The 24399-nt window shown below is 34.9% G+C and overlaps 4 protein-coding genes across 4 annotated transcripts; all 4 read left to right on the forward strand.

Annotated features, from left to right (window-relative positions):
• The first annotated feature begins 3527 nt into the window (after nucleotides 1-3527).
• On the forward strand, nucleotides 3528-4285 carry LOC130812588 (protein ALP1-like). Its single transcript, XM_057678104.1, has 2 exons — nucleotides 3528-3690; nucleotides 3768-4285. Exons 1-2 carry the CDS (start codon nucleotides 3558-3560, stop codon nucleotides 4268-4270), a joined length of 636 nt encoding a protein of 211 aa, XP_057534087.1. The 5' UTR covers nucleotides 3528-3557; the 3' UTR covers nucleotides 4271-4285.
• Nucleotides 4286-4319: 34 nt separating this feature from the next.
• LOC130813548 (uncharacterized) lies at nucleotides 4320-5484 on the forward strand. Its single transcript, XM_057679386.1, has 2 exons — nucleotides 4320-4790; nucleotides 4894-5484. Exons 1-2 carry the CDS (start codon nucleotides 4443-4445, stop codon nucleotides 5482-5484), a joined length of 939 nt encoding a protein of 312 aa, XP_057535369.1. The 5' UTR covers nucleotides 4320-4442.
• A 10057-nt stretch (nucleotides 5485-15541) lies between these two features.
• On the forward strand, nucleotides 15542-16153 carry LOC130813549 (proline-rich protein 1-like). Its single transcript, XM_057679387.1, has one exon. The coding sequence runs from the start codon at nucleotides 15542-15544 to the stop codon at nucleotides 16151-16153; it is 612 nt and encodes a 203-aa protein (XP_057535370.1).
• Nucleotides 16154-18002: 1849 nt separating this feature from the next.
• Nucleotides 18003-19706, forward strand: LOC130813550 (F-box/LRR-repeat protein At1g67190-like). The gene is made up of 5 exons (XM_057679388.1): nucleotides 18003-18059; nucleotides 18420-18454; nucleotides 18823-19002; nucleotides 19090-19149; nucleotides 19289-19706. Exons 1-5 carry the CDS (start codon nucleotides 18003-18005, stop codon nucleotides 19704-19706), a joined length of 750 nt encoding a protein of 249 aa, XP_057535371.1.
• The last annotated feature ends 4693 nt before the right edge of the window (nucleotides 19707-24399 follow it).

Consider the following 24399-nt stretch of genomic DNA (forward strand, 5'->3'; position numbering starts at 1 on the left):
CTTAAACCATACCAACCAATCTCAATCTAAATCGAACGTGACTCAAGATGATATTAATTAAACTGAGTTCAACAATAAATGCAAATCTGAAAGTGAATCTTACGGATATCGATCTTAATTCATTTGAGTCTAATTTGACTCTAACAACAAGTTTTGTTAACTTTTGTGTTATTATTAGTAACGGGGATTCTAAAAAAACACTTGTAAAAAATGCTATTAGGAAATTTAAAAGATATATAAAAAGTTTTTAACAATTACGGTTATTATACATGTTTTATAATTATTCCTTGAAAAATATTTTCTAAAATATATAACTACTAATATAAGTATATTTAAAACTTTTTTAGACTTAGAGAAAGGAGGGCGATATGAGATTCGATCCCATGATATTGGCTTAAAAAATGTATTTGCCCCAACTGTGACAAGACAATAAAAAGATATTTTGTTTCATGGAATTTGTTATATTGTATTTTTCTTATTTAATTTTGTTGGTCACATTATTTTTTTTGCATAGTTATTTTCAAAATATATTTTAAATCTCACTACCTATAACTATACATTCAATAAAATATTGATAAGAAATACATATTAATATTTTATACCTTGAGAAAAATCTAATCAGATTCTACATAAATAAATTTAATTTTTATACACCAAAAAAAGCTTGTATGGAATATATCAAATATAAACAACAAAATACTCTAAAGGATCAATGTCTTACTTCCTTTGTCCTCCCTACGTTTCATAATTTCGCTACAAGTACAATTGTAATGACTGCAATACAAGAGAGGAAAATCAATATTTTATTTAAAAGCGAGAGCAATATATGAATAAGCGGAAAAATAAATTAAACGTGTAGATTGATATTAAATAAAAGTATAGTTTATGACAAAAAATATGGCAAATAAATAACGCATAATAAAAGAAAAATATAGCTAAATAAGATATGTGAACTTTTTATTTAGTCACAATTGATCAAATTAATTAGAATGAAAAATGTAATAAAATTTGTGATTAGGGATGGATATGGGTTGGATTTAGGTCAGGTCTAGTTAGATACAGATTAGGATCCTATTTTTTTTTTATTGGATTATTACACAAACCCATATCCATAAGGTTTGAAAAATTTAAACTCGGACGCAGTATCGATACAAATTTAAACTTTTTATTGGATTTTTTTAAAAATATATTATACAATTTTCGACAATTTGTATAAAATTATTAAACATTTTTACTAGCATGGATCTTCTAATACTTTATATTAATTGAGCGAATAAATTTATGAAGCTCTCCAACGTTCAAGTTTTTATAACGAAATATTTTATCAAATCTTTTAATTTTTAAAGTATCGATACAACGACCACATTTCAAATTATATGAACCGACAAAGTTCAAAATCATGTAATGCTTAGAAATGTAATAAAATTTCAAATCAAACAATCAAATAATACACATGATAGCTAAAAGAAGATGGAAATGGGTCCCATGGGTCGGTTCTGGGTCTCAAATATATGGATCCGAACACGGAACATAAGATTATGAACCCAAATTTAACCCAGATCTATAAGATCCAAAAATAAGTGAATTTAGATCCTTAAATTAAAATGGGATGAAATCTAAATTTTTAGGATCCAAAACCCGTAACCACCGCTATTCGTGATTGTCAATAACTAAGCTCATATCCTTGAGCACTACTTTAATGGCAATTGGCAAGTCAACACTAAGGGGGCGTTTGGTTGGGGTTAATAAACAAAGGGAAAGGGAATGGGTAGACCCGATTCCCTTTGTTGTTGTTTGTTTGCCACTCTCAATCATACCCTTTCCCCATTTTTAGTTTTGGGATTACCCAAAATTACTGCTTCCTCATTCCCCAACCCCCCTACACTTTTCCATTCCATTCCCCCTTCATTACCCATCAGTGACCTTTCCTCTCAAACCCTAATCACACCCGTCCGCCTCCTCCCTCTAGCTTTCCTCTGTTCCTCACGACGGCCGGCCGCCATTGTTCGTAGCTTTCTTCTCCTCAATCTCGACTTTCCTGCCGCCATTGTCAAATGTAAGTTATATCTTCTACTATTGCTGATTTGAATCTCTTTTCTCTTCTAATACTGTCGCCATTGTTCGATTTCAGTGGCCATTGTTCGACTTTCCTCACGACTGCTTTGTTCGACTTTCCTGACGACTGCTTTGTTCGACTTTCCTCACGACTGATTTCTTCGACTTTCCTCACGAATGCTTCATCTTCATCTCGATTAGCCAAATTGTTATTGCTTCAATTCGCTTGACTGCTTCATCTTGAAGGATTCAATTTGACTGCTTCAATTCGCAGGTAAACCCACTGATTTGCTTTCCTTATTAACCAAATTCTTGTTTGTTCATTTCGATTAGCCAATTTCTTGTTGCTTATTTTCTTGTTGCTGCTATTTGTTGTTGATGCCATTTCTTGTTGCTTCAAAGAAAGGGTAATTTTGTGGGTATATTGCTTGTAACTGTAGGATAGTTTATGGATGCAGTATGTGTTGGGTAATTTTATGGGTATATTTCCATTTTGCTATTGATGTTCTTGATGTTCTTGATGGAGTATAATGTCAGGGCTGTTGCTTCATCTGGGCAGCTTCATGGAGCAATTCCATGTTTAGAATAAGGTGCTTTCCAATTTGTGTAATTGAGTTGAAGTTCTTGTACATAGCTTGATGGAGTATATTTCCATGTTTGGATTAATTGTAATTGAGTTGAAGTTCTTCTACATAGTTTTGTTGCTTGATTGTATTTTGATGGGTAAATATCGCCTTTTTGCCTTTTTTGGGTTGTTCTACATAGTTGTTATTGATGTTCTTATTGATGTTCATTTCTACAGAAAATGGCTAGCATTGGTACTTCTTTGAAAAGGAAGAGAAATTGGGACTGTATTCGGTTCATAATTACTATGATTAATTGTGTTGTGTTGCTACATTTGATGTTGTACTCGATGAGAAAAACTATATACGATTCCCATTATGTTAAGCTTGATAAAAAAAACTAGGAGAAAAATGAGATTGCACAACTTGAATAGAATGATTAGAGAAAGTGACACTTTGTGTAGGAACTATTTTCGTATAAATCGATACACATTTGGTGTACTTTTAGAGATGGTTAGAGATATTGGTGGATTAAATGAAACAAGAAACACATGTTTGGAAGAGATGGTTGCGGGTTTCTTGTACACATTAGCTCACCATAAGAAAAATAGAATGATGGGTGCACATTTTTATAGAAGTGGAGAAACTATTAGTAGACAATTTCATGCTTGTTTGTTAGCAATCTTAAAGTTACATGCTATTCTTCTTAAGAAACCAACACCAATACAAGAGGATTGCAACGATGAAAGATGGAAATATTTCAAGGTAAATAAAAACCAACACTTTAATTTGAGATAAAATAGAGAGACTATTACATAATTTAAAGTGATATTGTTTGTTTTGTAGAACTCATTAGGTGCCCTTGATGGTACAATGATTCTAGTGAATGTTCCTTGTGATGATCGATCCAAATATCGGACTAGAAAAGGTACCCTTGCTATGAATGTATTAGGAGTATGTTCACCCGAGATGGAATTTATATATGTCTTACCTGGTTGGGAGGGGTCGGCACACGATGGTCGGATTCTTCGAGATGCTATTTCTAGGCCTAATGGGTTGAAAGTTCCAAAAGGTAATTTGATTGACGTACTAGATTTTATTTGAGATTAACTTAGTAAGAGAGTAATATTTTTTTTTTAATTTGTCAAGGTTGTTATTATCTATGTGATGGAGGATATACTAATGGAGAAGGATTCCTTGCACCCTATAGAGGGCATCTTTATCATCTTAGAGAATGGAATAATGGCCCCCGACAACCCCAAACCGCCGAAGAATATTTCAACTTAAGGCCTGCAAAAGCTAGAAATGTGATTGAGAGATGCTTTGGATTACTCAAGGGAAGATGGGGGATTCTTAGAAGTCCTTCTTGGTTTAGTTTACAAACACATGGTCGAATTGTACTTGCTTGTGCTTTATTACATAATTTGGTAAAGAGATACATGCTTGCAGAATTTGATGATGAGGACTTGTTTGAGGAAAATGATAGTGATGATAATGATGGTAATGATAATGATGGTGATGTTAATGAGGAAGATGATGTGGAGTACATAACCTCCATTGCTGTAACCGATCCATGGACGAATTTCCGAAATACAATGGCCCAATATATGTTCAATGATTGGAGGGCTAGACAACGCAGACTTACTTTGTGATGTTATTCATTTTTATTTAAAACCTCCATTTCTTGTATTTGAATTTCAGACTTGTATGTTTATTTCTTGTATTGAATATTTGTTGGTTCATTCCATTTTTATATACATGCAATTTTGTTTACTATGATCAGTATAGTTCAATTTTGTTTATTTGTATTGAATGTTATAGAGGATGGATGAAAGTAGTGCTAGTGGAGGTGGAAGGGGAAAAAACAAACGATTTTGGACTGCCCAAGAAGATAAGGCTCTTGTGGAAGCCTTGTCAGAGTTAGCTGTTGATCCTCACTGGAGGTGTGAAAATGGATTTAGAAGCGGCTACATGGTTCGCTTAGAGGAGCTCATAGGTAAGGCTCTTCCTGGTTGTGGTTTGAAGGCTCTGCCACACATTGATTCTCGACTTAAGACACTTGTAGCCAAGTTTAGGGCTATTTCTCAAATGTTAAATACAAGTGGATTCGTCTGGGATGATGAAAAAAAAATGATTTCTGTAGATCGGGCTGTTTATGACGAGTATTGCAAGGTATGCCAACCTTTGTACATTTGACATTGTTTACTTTGAACAGTATGGTTCAATTATGTTTGAGATTGTTTGATGATGTTGTACATTTGAATGTTTGGTTCAGAATCATCCGAATTGCAAAAACCTGTTTGGAGTTTCATTTCCGCACTTTCATGAACTAATGAATGTTTACGGCAAGGATTACGCTACCGGAAAACCAGCTGAAGATTATGTTGAAGCAATACAGAATTTGCAAAACGTTGCCCCTCCAGCAGTTACACTTGATTCAAGTGATGATGAGGGAATTGATGCTAGTGGTAATGCCACTCAAACTGTTAGTTCTCCTCCTGCTAAAAAAATAAAGACTGAAAAAACTTCTAATAAAAGAAGTAAGAGAGGAAATGCTGGTGAAGGTAGTTCTAATGAGTTGGCTAGCTTACAAGCATTCATGAAAGACATGAATGTTCATCTTTCAACTATGGCAAATGTGATGGCCCGCACTGATGATCGTGAGCAAAAAGTAGTTGAACAGACTGAGAAAGTGTTAGAGGAACTACTATCTTTTAATTTAGAAGGTGTAACTCCTAACCAAGTTTTTGAAATGGCTAACATTCTAACCTCACAACCAAACAAGCTCCTCATATTTTCAAAGTGTCCCGACGCTTTGAAAAGTGATTATGTTAAGAGTCTTCTTGGAGAAAATAGTAATGCTTAGATCTAATGTTGTGGTTCCATGAATGATTTTGAAAAGGACTAGAACACTTTTCGTATGTATTTTGATCTACAAACAAGTCATTATATGTAATTAATCGAGCTACGTTGTTATTATTTAGAGTTATGTTTTTTCAAAAAATAATTTTTTCAAGTTTATCATATAACAACTACTTATTTTTGGAGAAAATATAAAAGAATTTAAAAAATCAAATTTTGATTCCTTAGCTTGAACCAAACAGTCACAAAGGGAATCATTCAGCAGTTCATTCCGTTTCCTGAACACAACCAAACAACTAGGCTAAATTAGGGGAATCCATTCCTTTCTCCTTCATTCCCTTTCCTGATTCCATTCCGATTCCCTTGTGCGAACCAAACGGCCCCTAAATTATAATGGAAGTTAGCGTCGTGCATGCATGTGCGCCGGCGCAATTGTCGAAGTACTTTCATATTAGTTATACCAAATTAAATTTTGCAGTATTTATTATTCTTTGTTAATTTACATATTTTGGTTATTATATGAGAAAAAAAAATTATGTGGGATGTTGTTTTATACGTCACGTCGCATATTTTCATAATATCAAATTTTTATAATTTTTAATCACGTATAACTTTAAATATAGATGATCCGATAAATACATTGGATTATACAGAAATATGTTTGATGCAAGTTTTTTTAAAAAGTTAGCAAACAGTAGACAGCCTTCTTTCGTGCACCTTGTTTGTCGGAAAAACACTTTGATGTATGTATTGCTGTAGCATTTTATGTTGCGTTAATTGAATATAAATACAAGGGTTAGTTTAGAAAGTAATAAAATTATTTTTATGTGTCTCTATTTTATAGGTAGACCTTTAAATTTTCATTTTATTTTTTTATTTTGTATAATTTAATGTTATGTATTTTAATTTTTTTTGATTATTTGTAAATAATCATTATTGTTTAGAGCTTTCTATAAATACTTCTACTACAAGCTAAGGTTTTGTTTTTTATTTTGAATACTTTTAAGTTCTAACCAAATATCTAATTTTCATTTGTAGTTGAGAAATAGTCAAAAGGACCTATGGATCACAAAGAATATGTGAGTAAGAAAAAGTAAGAAAAATGTGCTAATTTAAAATACCGACAATTATATAAATAGTTATATCTTGTTAGAGTATAAATTAATCAAAACGTAAAACTATCAAATAATGAAATGAGACCTCTAATATATAGAAGGTCTTAGTAAATAATAGTTATTTGTGAGGTTAACAAACTATCTTTATGTAGTAGGGGATTTGATAGGGTGAAAGTGCTATTATTTTAAATTATCTTTTTTAATTTTGTTTATTTTTTTAACATTTCTTCATTTTTTTATGCGGATTTACAAATTACGGTGATTCATTAGTAATTTTTGGAATTTTTGTTAAACATATGTGAACAATGGGTGCCAAATGAAATAGCACATTTGAGTAGACTATGAGGTAACATGTTTTATTTTGAACTATCAAAGAAAAGACAAATTAAGCCAGAGATGAAAATAATTTTAAAAAGAGAAAATTATTTAAAACTATCTTTTTTATACACTAGTTTGCAAAAAACTACCTTATATAAATTTTTTTGCAAAAAACTACCTTATATAATACATTTCTTTGCGAAAGACTACCTTTTAACGTTTTCTTAGGGTTTGACCGTTGAAAGTAACGGTTGACCATCACGTGCAAGTCACGTGATGTTTTAACCCTTTTAAACCCTTCTTCTTCTGCTTTCTTCAATCCCTAATTCATGAGCTGCTGATTTTTTCTTCGAAAACCCAAATTCATTGTTCTTCTTTCTCGTTTCTCCCTTCTTTCTTTCTCCTTGATTTCGAATCAGTAAGTCAGTAAAGGAAGCCAATTTTTTTGCAATTAATTTGGAATGTCTTCTTCTTCTTGTAGCGAAAATTCGAAATCTGAAAATTGTGGCTGTGGAGTTCCCTTTGCAAGGAGGGTTTCTTGGACCAAGGAAAATCCCGGAAGAAGGTTCAAGACTTGCGTATTTTATGATCCTGAAACAAATTGGAGGGGATGCAAAAAGTTTAAATGGGTTGATCAACCTGAAATGACTGTTTGGCAAAGAGAAGTCACTAACAAACTTGTGGAGGAGAAGCGACAATTGGCAACCGAAATAAGGGTTTTGACATCAAGGATTTGTTGCTTGGAACATGAAAAGGAACAAGCATTTTCAGAAATTAAAATGATTAAGAAGAGATGGTTGAATGAGAGGGAGCATGGAAATCAGATTAAAAGCTTTGTATTAGGGTTTTTGTTTTGTTTTCTGTTGGTGTTTCTTGTATTAATCAAGGGTACTAATTGAAGTTTAGGACCTAGTTAAGAGTAATTGTAACATGGATTTGGATATTGTTGATAGGTCGTTTTACTACCAAAAATAATTCCTAATTCACCTAACTAGTATAGTTGGGAAAGTAGGGTCGAACCACTGTGGAAGGACAAATAAAGTCACAATTTGAACCAAGTTCACTATTGCTAACAATCAAATGTTGGATTTTTGTTTATCTAAGTAGAACGTAAAAACAAGAGATGAATAAAATTCAATAATTAAAAACCTAGGGCTAAAAGGATTCACTATGCATCGATCATGATTCATGAACAACAATTGGGATAGGAATGAATATAGGCGAAGGAAGATGTTGCTCTCGCAAACAAATTCGACAATCAAACAATAAAACAAGCTATCGCGATTAAAGCTTAATTGTTCAAAGAAGGAAATCGTTCACTCAAACTCGCAACTCTCGCTTATAGAATTGAGCGAATAAAACTTGCAAATTGGCCAAACATGCAATCAATACAAATCCCATCAATTGAAACGCCTAGACAAACCAAATTTAAATCCTAAAATCAAAAAAGAATCATGACCTTTTGCATAGTTTCACCAAGCCCTAGAAATAAAACTACTCACTAAGCATATTAAAACTAACAAGAGATTCAACAATTAAATTCATGGAGAAAATCAAATTCAAATTTAATGGAGAAACAAACATTCAAAGATAACAATGATAAACAAGAACAAGAGATTAGAATTGAAACTAATACCTTCAATATAATTAAAATTACAATGTTCAAGTGTTGATTAACAATCCCCCATGGCAAGTAATATAAGAAATCTCTTCAATATCAAACCCTCAAAACAGAGAAAAAAACTGTCTCAAAAATTCTTCTCAAAAGCTATTTATATCCCCCTTAAAAGAGATCGGAGGATATGGGAAGTTACAAAAAAAAATAACTGCTTGACCCGGCCGGGTATGTGGAAACCCGCCCGGGTACGCAGCAAAGCATTTTAATCTTCAATGGAAGCCTGGCCGGGTATGTGGAAACCCACCCGGGTATGAGAGTCTCCCCCGGCCGGGTATGTGGAAACCCGCCCGGGTATGAGAGGCTCACCCGGCCGGGTATGTGGAAACCCGGCCGGGTGCGTGTGGCAACTTTTTCCTCCAAATAGCGTCTTCAAATTCTTCTAAGTATCAAGTGCAAACCCGGTCGGGTATGTGGAAACCCACCCGGGTATGAGAGGCTCACCCGGCCGGGTATGAGGAAACCCACCCGGGTATGAGACCTGGTCAGCACAAAAATGACCTTTGAGTAGCTTATGACCTTCCAACTTGCAAATCTCGCTCCAAGAGTCGACTCCTAGTATAATTAGAGCTTTGTACCTACAAAATAGATAAGAAACAAACACTCCAACCAAGCATAAAAACCAATAGAAAATTGAGCAAAATACGCGAGAAATGCTATGAAAATACAATGGGGGCATGGTAGAAAATAATGTATAAAATACACACATCAATTGTAACATGATCATGTTGAATGAATGAATTAAGTTTTATTTTTTCCACTACATTTCTTTGCAGGTATTGTGTTCTGCTTGCTGTGTATGATCTGTTTGGTGTGTATGATATTGTGTATGAGCTGGTATGTTTGCTGTTTTTGGTATGTTTGTTGTGTATCATGATGGATTTGTTGCTTGGAACTTGTGTCTCTTGTTTTGGTATGTTTGCTGTGTTTGAAGCACCCAAACATAAAATGTGTTTGCTGTGTTTGCTGTAAACACATTTTCAGCACTGATTCAAGACAATGCAACTTGCACCAATGCTTGCTGCATTCATGAACTGATTTCAATATAACTTCATGGAATTCAATATAAAAAACCGCAGCCAAAACGAAGCAGATTTGAAGAAGGAATTCAATTTTAAAGATAAAAAAAACAATGAAGAAAAGAACCGTAATTGAGTAGTACTACATACCTCTAAATGTTAGAAGCTTCACCAACAAGATGTCGCAAGGAACAGAGCAGCGAATTCAAGAACTTAGAGAGATGATTTTTTCGATTGAAGAAGGAAGGAGAAGCGTTTAGTTTCAATTTTGGAATGAAATCGCAGAAATGAAGAAGAAGGAAAGGCTTAAAACATCACGTGACTTGCACGTGATGGTCAACCGTTACTTTCAACGGTCAAACCCTAAGAAAACGTTAAAGGGTAGTCTTTCGCAAAGAAATGTATTATATAAGGTAGTTTTTTACAAAAAAATTTATATAAGGTAGTTTTTTGCAAACTAGTGTATAGAAAAGGTAGTTTTAAATAATTTTCTCTTTTAAAAATAAGTTTATAGCAAGCTTAGATAAAAGTCGTCAAAAAATAACCACTTTTCCTTTTAACCAACATTGATCATTGTTTGACACAATAACCACCTATGCGAGATTCATGCATTATTTTTGAGAGGAATGACTTTTGAACATGTAGGCATTTGATTATGTTTGTTTGAGGTTTGATTTAAAATTAAAATATCTAATTATTTAAGAGTTAGTTATTTTAGTTAGGTGTTAGAAATTTAGAAGTTAGTAAAATTATGTTTACTTATTTTCCAGAGTTAGTTTTCTACGATTAAGATAGTTTTTTTATGATTTTGTAAGCTATAAATAGACTAGTTTTTTAGTTAAGCAATATAGTAGTTTTAAGTTTAACATTTACCACTCTACCGTACTTGTTTTCTTTAATATTTCCAACAATGATTAGCCAATGGAATTTGATGGTTTAGTGTGCGACTAATAGACAGGTAAAAGGTAAAGGACCATCTCAATATCTCACACAAGGCAGGATCTGGGTGACGGGTTTTTCTTTTTCTTGAAAGAGATGGACATACCATACCCGGTACCTCCAATGAGGGAGTAAAGAGGGATACGCGTAATCAAGAAATCCCCAGCTAGTACCTACGCCCGGTAGGGGTCGAATCCCAAATCTTCTTCTCTACATGCAGATGCTCTATCCATTGAGCCACGAGCGCTTTTAGCAGTGTGCGACTAAAAGCGTAGCAATTACGTCACAAAACTTGTCACAGCAGATTTCCCACTACTATTCCTGTTGTACCTCATTAGTTGGATGCATAGTAGTGACTAGTGAGCGTATTTTATATCATGGCTCTTTCTCTTACAGGTTCCCCCCAAAGTTGCGTCTAGGAGGTGATGCGAAGGACTGTAGAATTATATTTGCGTACAGTTGTAAAATCTTGACATCTTAAGTTTAATCATTTATGTTGTATACTTAGCGCAACAATGTGGGTATACTTTCAAATCTATTTTTAAGTTTATTCTAAAGTTTTTTGGGATGTTCTATAAGTAATATTTAGATTTTAAATTCTCGTGTATGTGGTATTTTAGATACACTAATGTTTTTGCTTGTTTGGTATATGTTGAATTTTCATCCTGCATTAAGCATGAACAAGGCTTTCTGCTTTGAGGTATGCCATTGCATCAACTCTACATTCCAAGTATCTTTGGTCAGAAATGTCAAGGATTTCAAAGTCTTTGTTTGCAATTCTTCCATTGTTCAGATTACAAACTAATTTTATGAGAGTTAGTAAAATAAACGAGAAATATTTGTGCATAAGTTATAATATTGTAATCTTTAGAAATAGTTATACATCTCAATGCAAGCCAAAGAGGTCTGAGTGTTTCTTATTCGTATTAAAAGATTACAAGTTCAAACGTTCAACAAAACTATAAAAATAAATTAAAGGCTACAAGCTTTTGATAAATTTATTTTAAGAAATTATTAATTACTGTGTCGGTTGTTGATAAATGTTAAAAATTAATTTTCTTAAAGAAATAATCTAACGGTTAGAAGTATAATAATTAAGTAATGAGTTTGGAATTCAAGACTTATTACACACATTATTCTTTCATAAATTGTCACGCAAAATGGTAAAGTATAATGTCTTAATAATAAAATTAGAGGAAGTATAGTTTGTACGCAAAGAAGTAATAATATACGGCCGAATTAGTATTAGTGCGAAATTGGAGAGTACTTTATTCACTAGCATTTAAAACTGGAAAATGGATATGGGATTCCATCTTATACGGTATTTAGAAAGCCCATTTACGTTGGGTAATCTAATAAAATATCTGAAATTCAGATTCAAATATATACTATTTTAAAACCTAACCTAAAATCAAATTTATTTTTTATCAATTAATTTGATCCAAATCATAAGATTAGTGTTGCATTTAATGTTAAAACTGTAAACTGAGACCATAACCATGTTTTGGAATTAGAACGGAAACCATTATATCTCAAGTACTCAACAAATTGGACTCACGTAGGATCTGATCTGAGTTGGGTTTTAATATAGTGTCTTTAACACATTAGCATTTCAAATTTAAGATAGTCTATGACTATTACTAAAACAAAATATTACTGACATCATCACCATTTAAAATTGCTTACGTGTTACAACATCAACAAAAATTTTCGTTCAAACAATCAATGACGATGTCTTTATTTGTATGAATTCTTTTTTTATCTTTGACTTTATTACTCACATTATTTAATATATTAGAATATCATATGTATTATTTCTTTTTTTTTCAATAATTTATAAAATCTTTTTTATTTTATTCATTAAATAAGTAGTATTTAGTGTATTGGATATTTTGAGATTGTTAAAACATAATATAGTTTTATTAGGATTTTTTTGTTATTTATACAATTGGTACTTAAATGCAATGCTTAAATTCTAATATGATTTAAATTGTGATTATTTTTATGTAAGTCAATTATATTTTTCATGACAAAAACTATTTTTTTCGTTTAAACTATTTTTCATGACTCTTTTTAATAGTCCTATTATTTTTTTTTTGAATGAGTCCTATTTAGTTTTGATGTTTAGTAAATTGACGCCCTTTGTCAACTATCAATGGTAGAATAGGGATAAAAATTTTCGCAAAAAATTAACATTAGTAGATTTTGAACTCCAACCAACAATATTATAGAAAGCCACATCATCAAATGAGCTACATTTGACTGATGAACTATATATAAGGAGTCTAATTATATATGAGGCCCCCTGTTTTCTAGAGATCCTAGGTGGTCAGACACCTGAAATGGATCTAGAACCGCCCCTGCATTCAAGATCGATAAAAATGGAATTTTGATTAATAATTCAACAAATAACAACAATCACTCCCATAGATGAAAATAGATAACTTATGCGAAAAATGCAAAAATTAGAGCTAAAGTGAGCTTTGAAGAAAACGAAGCTAAAGAAAGAGGTTTGTATATGAATTGACTTATCGATAGTCCTAAAGAGGATTGAAACAACTAGGTTAATAGATCTATTTAACAAGATTTAGAGGACAAATTAAATGCCCAATGACCAGTGAAATACTCTAGTGTTCATTTACAAAAACAAAAGAGATGCAGTCGACCGGTGAAAATCTTTCAAGTTGTATTTTGTTTTGGAGGGATGACGATCCTTAAATGCTATATAGATTATGTGTGTGTTTGCTAGATACCCCTGGAACCTTGAGATGTTTCTTTTAAGAAACTTTCTAAATGAGTTTTTATATTAATATTTGTTTTTATATTTTAATTGGTGTTCTTAATTTCTTTTTTTAGAGTAGAGTAAAGGATTTTTGAGCTCCATATTTGTGGATTGGTATTTATATATTGGTACTTTTAAAACTTTCTTGTTGTGAACTATGGGTCTATAATTAAGTATGTGATTAGTTAATCTTAGATTGATATTCTTTGTTAACTTAATTTATAAGACGATATTATGAGATTAAGATTAACTTAGTCTTGAAATAAATTTTATGTTAAACTTTTATCAAGTCGGTCAAAAAGACGATAATATGAGATTAAAATTAATTAGGTCTTAATATAATAGTCTAAGAATAAGATAGCTATATGAAATTGACTAAATCTTATTTAATATGTGTACGAGCCAATATTTGTGAATAGTAAGTATAAATTGATATCCATGTGTAATTGTGGTGATTCCTAATATGTAGTCTTTCTTATTATTAAAATTTGTTTATAAATTATTAGTTGTTTAGACCTTCCAGCATCACATTTAGTTAAATTCATGCATAACAAGTAGATTCCCTCCTATTCACCTTAAGAGTCCCATTTGGCATTTCACGGATTTTAAGGAGAGTTAAAAGTGGGACCATAAGGATAGGAAAGAGAATGGTTTTATGGGTTTTTATATAAGGGAGGAAAATTAGTATGGGTAATGAAGGGTATAATTGAAAATAGGATAAAACTACTAAGGGCATAAAAGTCAAAACCCATACCAAAAATAAAAACTGAACAATTAAGATGATTTGACTATAAAAAAAATGTGACACATAAACTGAATAGGAGGGAGTATCACATTAGCCTTAACATCCTTATATACAACCACCTCACCGTACACTTGCAATAAATAAAATATGACATCGAATCTAAGTGTGTTTGATCCAAGGTCTAGCAAACACCCTCAAATTGAATTTATGTCATGACTATGGATGTTTAATGGGCTGGATATAGGCCTAGTTAGGCTTAAATAAATATTGGTCGAATTGTATATAAAAATTAAAAAATTCTTTGAAAGTCTAGCCCAACCCGATTTGGGCCGTTTTTATTTTTATTAAATATTACTCCATAATCTCCATTGTTCAATTTATAATAATTAAATGGATAATGATATTTACAACCCTAAAGGTTGTATATAAAAATCAACAAATTCTTTTTATTATCTATTTTTTTTTGTTTTTTAAGAGAATCTAACATGAAAATTGAAAATAATTAATGTTTTAAGTAATTATTTTAAGTTTTCATGAAAGAATAAAATGAAAATAATAAAATATAGAATAATTTGATAATTATATCCTTTAAATTTAGGGCTTTTGCGAATTACAGCCTTAAATTTTAGTTATTGCGAATTACAGTCACCAAAGTATCAAAGTCTACACCATTCAGGCCAAGTGACTGTTGACATTCTCAAATGACCTTTGACAAGCCTAGATGTCATTGACCATTACTAATCACTTTTGACTTTTGTTGATTATCCCTAATCAACTTTGACTTTTCTAATTACCAATGGTAGCCTTGTGTTGTGGCACTTAACGTCGTTTTTACCCATCAACACGATATTTTTTCAAAAAACGGACGTCTCATTTTGGAAATCCGGTCGAAACAATTACTTATTCACCTATTTTCCGGCACATAGACAAAAAAATATTTAACATCGTTTTTTACACATCATAACGATATTTAACGTCGTTTAAATCCCTCTTAAAACGGGTAAGGACTCAAAATATGGGCCCGACCCGTTGAACACCTCTAATTACTAAACTCACTCAAATTGCATTTATGTGAAGCATTCTTCTCCAAACATTTTGATTACTTATTTTAGTTAGTCACACCAAAAAATTTTCACTGAGAATCTCTCATGACTTCCTACTATGTCTGATTCATTACATGAGTGTGAAAACCACAAACTTCTTGCTTGCAAACACAACCCCAAGATTTACTACAATTCTAATTTAATATTCCCAATTAATCATTAGACATTACCATCACATTCATAACTACAAAATCTCCTATGAGTTTCTAATACCCCTGCTTCATTGCAGGGGTGTGAAACCCACAACCTTGTTGCTCCATTCCCACTATTTTAACTCCTTTCAATTAGGACACTCCCATATAAATCCTATACACAACATTATTCTTGTACCTAAAACTTACAGTTCCTTAATAAGATCAACAATAATGGCTCTCTATAAGTCTTGTTTCGTATCTTCAATACTTCTGTCACTGCTCGTTATTTGTTCAGCTCGCGCTGATTTAGGCTATAACCCGAAACGTGACCACAACACTCCAGAAGATCAGCCAGCAAACAGTCCTAAAACTGATGACAACAAACCAACAGATCAAACAGATCATCAGGGTGTTCATCCGATACCTCAACTACCCCGCGGCACTCCAGAGTCCTATCCAAAACCGAAAATAGTGATTCCTAAGCCAATCTACAAGATACCCATGTACAACCATCCATACTCGATGCACACGAGACCATATCATACACCAATGCCTATATATAAGAAGCCATTAATCAAAAAACCGTTGTATAGTCCAGCCCCTTTATACAGTCCACCACCGGACGCCCAAATTCCAAGCTCCCCTCCACCTTCGTCTCCACCACCGCCTCTAGCTCCACCACCACCGTCAGATCATGAGTCTACCATCTCCACTACTCCGTCACATCCACCTCTAACAAACAAGTCTCCCACCTATGGCCCGCGTCCACCATACAATCTGCGAGACTATACCCCAGCACCAGTTTATGAAGCTCCAATTAAAGGACTTATTCTAGGAAACTAGCTGGCTTGTTTCTTGCTCTATGCCGTACAATCTGAAGACTTGAAGCTTAATTAAACTGATAACAAATGTGTAATAACTACAGAAGTATGGTTTTTGTCAATTTAATATTTATAATTTACTTCGTTTAGAAATGTATCAGGAATGAAATAACAGCAACTATTTTGTAAAGGATGAAGAAGGAAGAATTGCATATTTATCAATTATCACACAATGTTTTTTTATCTCTTTGTATTTACATGTAAAAGTAATTAATTCATAGGCATATTTAGTAGATAGTTCGAACTTCGAAAAATTTTCCTCCTGCGCAAAGCATAAACGATTACGTAAGTTAGGTCACTGCGGATCTGTCACCCAAAAAAAATCAATCTCAAAACGTAATCCCATAAAAGCGGATCACAAATCCCAAACAAAACAATTACAGTTAAGCTTAGGTCAATACAACTACGACAATGCAAAGTGTACCTTTTCTTAAATTAGTATGTATATTAGACACATAAGTGAAGCTATTAAAATCCTAAAAGTTGGATAACTTTAGGCGTAGATTAGTTATTAATGATAAACTTCGTAAACAAATAAATTTGTTGAATCTACTTTAAATTCCGTAATTATATTTTATTCACTTTTATTTACCAATTTGTAAACACATCCTATAAACATTTATTTCACAAATAATCACTTAGTTCACAAATCCCCTAAGTGTGATTTTCCCTTCAATAATTTTTAATTCAATCAACATAATTTTAGAATTTTTTCACCGATCGGCGAACAAAGATTTCAGAGGCTCATCTGGGTCCCGTATTTCGCACTTTTCTCAACTGGGTATGGTTCAATTCCCTAGCTAGTTTTCTGATTCTTTAACCATTATTCATCATGGGGTTTTTTCATTGATTTCTCTTAAAATTTTTTTTTTTTGATTTGTTGCCCACTTGTTGATCTATTATAAAAAGCTTTGATATTAGTAATTCTTCAAAGTTTGGATCTACATTTTGTTGGAAGACTATGCAGTTAGTTAAATAATATGTCAATTTGCCAATTGCCATTGCTAGAATTTTGGGGTTTGGTTGTTCTTGATTGGCTGAAAGAAATGCATATATTCAAAGGATTAAAATTTGTTTTTCTATTGATAATTTGGTTGGATAAATAGGGTATGTTCTGAATATGATCATTTTCTATTAAGGTGAAGTTTTGTGTGGTTAATTTTTCTTGATATTATGTTTGATTTCATTTAGGGTTTATGTTTTTATTGATGGTTTTTGTTTTAGGGTTTGTGTCAAGTAATTCTTGCAATTTTTTTGTAAGATATGAAAAATTAATCATACCTGGTTCTTCGATCTGTTCACTGGCTTGGAGGCTTGCCCTATTTCTTCTCCTGATTCTTCATGAGTTTTAAGAGAAATAGCAGTTCATCCTATTTTCTTCAATAACTCGTCATTCTCCTTTATTTATTGATCTTATAGTCTCCTTTAGTAATTGTTTCTTGGTGTTTGGTCACCATTCAGGATACCCTACTAGTTTGACACATCCTTCTTTTGTGTGACGAGTCCCTCCACAGTGGCTACATTTTAGATTTGCTATTTCGTCACCATCTCGCCGGAATGATGTTTTGACTGACCAGTTTTATGCTGTTACTAAACCACTACCAATTGATGTCATATCTTCTTGAGGTATTTTTTCAAATCCCATGATTTCTCGACGGGAAATTTCCCTTCGAAGCAGTGGCATAAACCTCTTCAGCGGATGGTAAGATGTCCCTAATAGTGAGATCTCTCCGATCTTTATCAAATGTTTTGTTTAGATCGGCCATGAATAGATATACCCAGTTTTTTGCGTAGTTTCATTATAGACAGTAATGTCAGCTGAACATTTCATTGGATCTGGTACCCTACAATCGATTTCTTTCCATAAGGTCATTAGCTTCCCATAATACATCTCGATTAAACCTTTGCCTTGTTTTGTTGAGTTGGCTTTGCTCATGAGATCAAAGATTTGCAATCCATCATGACCACTACTAAATAAGGACTCTATTCTTTTCCATAAATCCTTTGTTCTTCAATAGTCAAGGAATTGGTTGACTAAATTCTAGTTCAACATTTTCAAGAATCCAAGAAATTACAATTGAATCAAATTGGGCCCGTTTCATGTAATCTTGGTTGGTTTTGGTCGGTGGACAGACGATGATGTGATTGAGTCTCCCTCGGCCACTAATTACTAGATGCATGAGTTTTGACCATTTTGTATAATTGTTATGGTTGTGCTTCTTGGACAGATTTACGTCTTGGTTATTGTTGGGTTCCATGACAGGTTTGTTTGTGTTTAATCTGTGCAAGAGTTGCAAGAACTGTTCCATGGTGACATTATTTTTAGTATTACTAAGTTTGGTTACTTTCAGGTGTTTGTTCCTCCATTTTTGGTAAGCTTTCATAATTGGTAAATGATGAAACTTAGGTCTGAGCTTTTGCTTCTGATACCATAAATGAGTAATCTTTTATTTACTATGCAAAGAGTGAACCCTAAATGTTGTTTTGAGGTTGATCGATACAAATACATAATTTGACCATGGAACATTTGCCAGATGAAGTGGTTGGAAACATAATGTCCTGCCTTGTGGCTGCTAGGGATGTAGTGATGGCATTAGCAACATGCTAGGAATGGAGGGATGTGTTTTGCAGACACCTCCATTCCCTCTCATTCAATTCCAATAATTGGCGTGTGTACCGCGATTTGTTGACTAGTCGATTAGAGATTTTAATTACACAGACTATTTTCCAAACAACTGGTTTGCAATGGCTTACAATCTTAATGGATGATGTTTATGAGTTTTCAGCTTCAGCTGTTACTGCTTGGCTTATGTAATCTAGCAAAAGTCTGAGAACATTTTATTACAATGTTATGACGAGTCCTAGTCTTTACATTCTCGATATTTGTGGGAGACACAGATTCGAGATGTTGATTTTGTCTCACAATGCTATTACAGGAGTTGAACTTAATTTCCAAAGGTTTACTTGCCTCACTTCATTGTCGTTAAGTTATGTTAGTATTTCAGCATTGAACTTGAATCTTCTCCTAGCCGCGTGCACAAAGATTGAGACTTTATCCCTTATTAATCCCGATATTGCAATGTATACCTAAGTGTAGAGTTAAGTCTTACCCTGAAGCCATTAGTTCGAACAAGTTCATTTTGGAGGCGGACTCTCTTGAGTCTATGCACTTCAAAGATTGTGCCCTGGATCTATTCAAGCTTGTCGGGAAAAGGACCTTGAAGCATTTAACAGTAAATGATTCTAGTGTTATAACTCTTGATGTTGGTGAAAAAGCTGAAAGTCTTGAAGTTGTTGATGTTAGCAACTTCACATTAGCCCAGCCAAAGTTATATTATATGATATTTAAGTCGTCGAATTTGAGAGTTCTTCGGCTTTGGGATGTGGAGTTTGATGATGATGATGACATTATCGATTTGGAAGCTATCGCTATTTGCTTGCCTAATCTGTGCCATCTTTCATTGAGTAGTTGTACTAAGATACCCCCATCTCGAAAAGTTGATAATTTGTGGTAGTGTTTTTGAAGCCAAAACACATAAAAAAATGCTCGGATAGGAGAGCTTAAGAGCTTTCCCCAGAACATCGGTAATCTTAGATGAGGTATCGGATCTCAATAGTGAAGTTCATTGGCAAAGCCCATACTTTTTTTGTCCTTTTGGATGATAAGAGTAGCGAAACTGCTGATTTACAGTATGAGTGTTAGAAAGCTGCCGATGTTGTATTGTTGCCTGCTCTACATAAAAATGAACACTTGACATATCATATGGACCTTGGAAGGAAAATTTTATAAGGCTATCTTTGGAAACAAATAATGAGTTTCAACTATGGAAATATAAATGAAGACTTTTAAGTTTCATATTAATGGAGGAGAGATAAAATAAACAAGCAAGAAAATTACTTATATGAAGTTTATGTTGAGGAAGAAAGAAGATGAATAACTACTTTTGTGGTTTTTAAATTTCAGAATAAAAGACTTGGGTAATTTATTTTCCAATTCGTAAAATAGAATTACTTCTAACATAACGTCGGATTTGGCTTAAATTCAAATTTATATTTTTTTATTCATCAAGCACGTGAATTGGGTCAATTTTATATTTTCAAATAAAATTATGATTTCCACTGACATTATAATATAATTTCTAAATTAACACATGTTAATATAATTGAACCAATTTTACTCTTGTTATGGTACTGTTTTTTAATTAATTTATTTATTTATTAATTAAGCATCATATTACTAAAATACCCCTTGACCTTTCCGGATTGACTTTGACTTTTGGTCAATGGGCTTTCTGCTGGACTTCCCATCTTCCTTGGAAGGCTCATGGCATCTTACCTTCAGAATACTTAACTTCCCTATCATCTATCTTCTTTGGCCATCCTCCTTTTTTAGGTGAATAACTGCCCACCACCTTCCACTCTTCAGTCATGCTTGGCTCTCCTTGTTTCAAGGTGAATAACTGTCCACCTCCCATTACTCCCACTACTCCCATGATCTTCCACCTTTTCTCTCTGAAGTAACCTCCTCCTTCAACATTATAAATAGGGACAACCATCAGAGGGGAAGGGACATCGGAAAACAGCTTTCCTAGTATCCTTGCTTACACTACTTCCTCCAGCCTTCCCAACCACTAGCACTAGAACAAGCAATCTTAATCCCGACCTTCCTTCTCGCATTCATTCTATAATCTGTCATTCGTTAATTTCCGATCTACGTTCTGACTTGAGCGTCGGAGGGGTTTTCCGGGAGATCACCCCCCGGACAAGGCTAACGTGTTATGTTGCAGGAGTTCAGGTCACCTCCTATCATAAGTCGCTTCTCTTGATCACACTTCTACTTATCTCCAGGTATTTCAAGTGTATCCCACTTCCTCGTTTCAACACCGAAACAGTTTGGCGCCGTCTGTGGGGACCTATACAAAAAGTCATGGCTCCCAAGATGAATGTCAGGCAAAAATGCTCCGGAAGAAAGCCAGATGGTTCGAACTCCACGAAGGAACGCTCTACAAGAAGTCATATACACACCCCCTCCTGAAATGCGTATCCCCTGAAGAAGGAAACTATATCCTCCGCGAAATACACGAAGGGGGATGCGGTATACACCAAGGAGTACGGACTGTCATTGGGAAAGTCCTTAGAAGTGGATATTATTGGCCCTCACTCCGAGAAGACGCGGAGTATTTGATCAAAAGATGTCCTGAATGTCAGTACCACTCAAAGATAGGAAGGAAGCCATCTAATTACTTGACCGCCATGCAAGCCGTCCTGCCTTTCGACAAATGGGGCATGGACCTCCTTGGCCCCTTCCCTCCGGCAAAAGGGCAACGCAAATTCATCATTGTGGCCATTGATTATTTCACAAAATATGTGGATGCGGAAGCCCTTAGTTCAATCACGGACAAACAAGTCTGTCAGTTTATATGGAGGAATATCATCACAAGGTACGGCATCCCCCGGGTGATCATAACAGATAACGGAAGGCAGTTCGTCAGCAAGAACACCATCGAGTACTGCAACAAGTTTAACATTCAAATCAGATTCAGTTCAGTATCCAGGCCGCAAACTAATGGTCAAGTAGAATCCGCAAACAAAGAGATCCTGAATGGCATTAAGAAGAAGATAGAGGGGGTCAAAGGTAATTGGGATGAAGAACTACCAGGCGTCTTATGGGCAAGTCGAACAACCATCAAGGACGCAACGGGGCATACACCTTTCTCTTTAGTATACGGATCGGAAGCCGTGCTCCCAGTTGAAATAGGCATACCCTCTACAAGGGTCACTTACTACTCACACGACAAAAATGAGGAAGGAAAAAGAGTAAACTTAGATCTGCTGCCAGAGACAAGAGGAAACGCAATGCTGAGATCAATAGCACAAAAACAAAAGATGATCCGTAGCTTTAACCGTCATGTCAAAACCAGACGTATTCAAATTGTTGATTTAGTCCTCCGAAAAGTAGAAGCTACGGGAAAGATCGTGGAGAAAGGAAAGTTAGGGGCCAACTGGGACGGACCTTTCAGAGTCACCCACATCGTCAAACCAGGAACTTTCGAACTAGAAGACATGAAAGGAAAAAAACTACCCCGTCCATGGAATGGAGACCACTTAAAGAAATTCTTCATTTAATAAAATTTGCAAGGGGCAATCAGTTACTAGTATCAGTGTTAGCAACATCAATCCGCGACTACAGTCCTTCCGCAACATAATTGCGTTGTAATTCAAAATTACTTCAATCATCGCTTGTATCCTTAACAATCATTAATAAACAGGTTCTATTTTCAGATTGTCCGGCTCTTATGTTCGCAAATGTTTGGTAAAATTCTTTTGCAAATCTTATTAAATCAATAATATCCATAAGTCGGACCCTTGAGAGGGGGCCCATCATCAAATTATTTTGTCACTAACGAACTTGCTATAATTCGGACCCTTAGAATAGGGTTCCAAAACCAAAAATCATTTGAAGCATTCACCATCTGTTCGTAGCATCGATAAGTCGGACCCCCAGTTTGGGGTCCCTAGAGTTCAAAATATTCTAAGTTTTTCACGATGATGTTTCCCAACCGGGACATCGATAAGTCGGACCCCCAGTTTGGGGTCCCTAGAGTTCAAAACATTCCAAGTTTTTCACAATGATGTTTCCCAACCGAGACATCGATAAGTCGGACCCCCAGTTTGGGGTCCCTAGAGTTCAAAACATTCCAAGTTTTTCACAATGATGTTTCCCAACCGGGACATCGATAAGTCGGACCCCCAGTTTGGGGTCCCTAGAGTTCAAAACATTCCAAGTTTTTCACAATGATGTTTCCCAACCGAGACATCGATAAGTCGGACCCCCAGTTTGGGGTCCCTAGAGTTCAAAACATTCCAAGTTTTTCACAATGATGTTTCCCAACCGGGACATCGATAAGTCGGACCCCCAGTTTGGGGTCCCTATTGTTCAAAATATTCTAAGTTTTTTACTATGACGCTACCCAACCGAGACATCGATAAGTCGGACCCCCAGTTTGGGGTCCCTGAGTTCAAAAGAAAATCCCAGGTCTCCCACTAAGGTAACCCGTAACCGGGACATCTACAAGTCGGACCCCCTTACTGGGGTCTAAAGGCTGAAAATATTTCAAGTACAAATTTCCTTGATGACGTCTGCGCGTGACATCGAAAAATCACGTCCTCCAAGTATTATTCCGCAGCCTCAAAAGAGAGAAGCCACGGCTCAACAAATAAAAGCATGAATACCACAAATAAACTCCACAATCAGGAATATATACATCAAAATATTCAAAATACAGAGTTGAATGTTTGCAAAAATCAAAATTACAAAATTGCAAGATCATACATCCGCCAAAAAAGCCTCGACGTCTTGATCCGGCGGCAGAGGAGGCTCGATCCTTCCCTCTTCAAGACTGGGGGTGAAGCTTACATAATCTTCAACGTTAAACGGCTCCACCCCGATCTCGGACAGCTCTCGGGACAAGCCCTGGAGGTTCCTACCTTCGTCAATAATAAGATTCGATAAATCAAGGCACAAAACCTCCAGGTTGGAGAGCGTCAAATTTTCCGGGACATCTGACGCCGGAGGAGAAGAGAGAGCCAGCTGATCCAAGTCTAGGCATAGAGCCTCCCTCTCAGCCTCAGCATTCATCTTTTCGGACCAGGCTCTCCTTTCATCCGCATCCCAAGCAGCGTCGACCAGTACCGCCGACTCCCCGTCCAAGACAGGAGCAAGGTTGGACAAGGCTTCACTTCCCTTCTGATCAGCAGTTTGCTGAAGAGATGTAAAGTCCATGCCCAACTCTGCGGCAGCCAAACGATACTTTTCGTCGCTGATCAGGGTTCCGGCTCTCACCATCTCCGCCGTCAGATCTCCAAGGAACTTCGACGCTTCCGGCTCATCCGAAAGAAGCCAATCTCGAGCCATCCGGGCCTTCCTGGTTAAACACAATTTATACACCTTAGCCGCGGATAGAATCATCTTGAAGTGGGCTGAATCAGTCGATACTTGCTGCATAAGTTGCTGGTTCTGATGAACGAGCTTGGTATGGGTATCCATCAGCAAGCCGACTTCATGGCCGAGGCTCGCAGACCAGGTGGAAGCAGCATCCAAGTTCTCGATGGTCTTGTCCAGCTGCTTCCTTGCCCTTTCCCGCCATTGTTCGGTCCTGACCAAGCGCTCTTTCAGCTCAGAACACTTGGCCAGTTTCTCTTTTAGGC

The sequence above is a fragment of the Amaranthus tricolor genome, chromosome 5, assembly GCF_026212465.1.
Source record: "Amaranthus tricolor cultivar Red isolate AtriRed21 chromosome 5, ASM2621246v1, whole genome shotgun sequence".
NCBI classification, from domain to species: domain Eukaryota; kingdom Viridiplantae; phylum Streptophyta; class Magnoliopsida; order Caryophyllales; family Amaranthaceae; genus Amaranthus; species Amaranthus tricolor.

Coding starts and splice junctions, on each gene's coding strand:
- LOC130812588 (XM_057678104.1), top strand. CDS start 3,558: ATGAATGTATTAGGAGTATGTTCACCCGAGATGGAATTTATATATGTC. Junction 3,691..3,767: donor TGGGTTGAAAGTTCCAAAAG/GTAATTTGATTG, acceptor TAATTTGTCAAG/GTTGTTATTATCTATGTGAT.
- LOC130813548 (XM_057679386.1), top strand. CDS start 4,443: ATGGATGAAAGTAGTGCTAGTGGAGGTGGAAGGGGAAAAAACAAACGA. Junction 4,791..4,893: donor TTTATGACGAGTATTGCAAG/GTATGCCAACCT, acceptor TGTTTGGTTCAG/AATCATCCGAATTGCAAAAA.
- LOC130813549 (XM_057679387.1), top strand. CDS start 15,542: ATGGCTCTCTATAAGTCTTGTTTCGTATCTTCAATACTTCTGTCACTG.
- LOC130813550 (XM_057679388.1), top strand. CDS start 18,003: ATGTCAGCTGAACATTTCATTGGATCTGGTACCCTACAATCGATTTCT. Junction 18,455..18,822: donor ATTGTTGGGTTCCATGACAG/GTTTGTTTGTGT, acceptor TGTGTTTTGCAG/ACACCTCCATTCCCTCTCAT. Junction 19,003..19,089: donor GCTGTTACTGCTTGGCTTAT/GTAATCTAGCAA, acceptor TGGGAGACACAG/ATTCGAGATGTTGATTTTGT.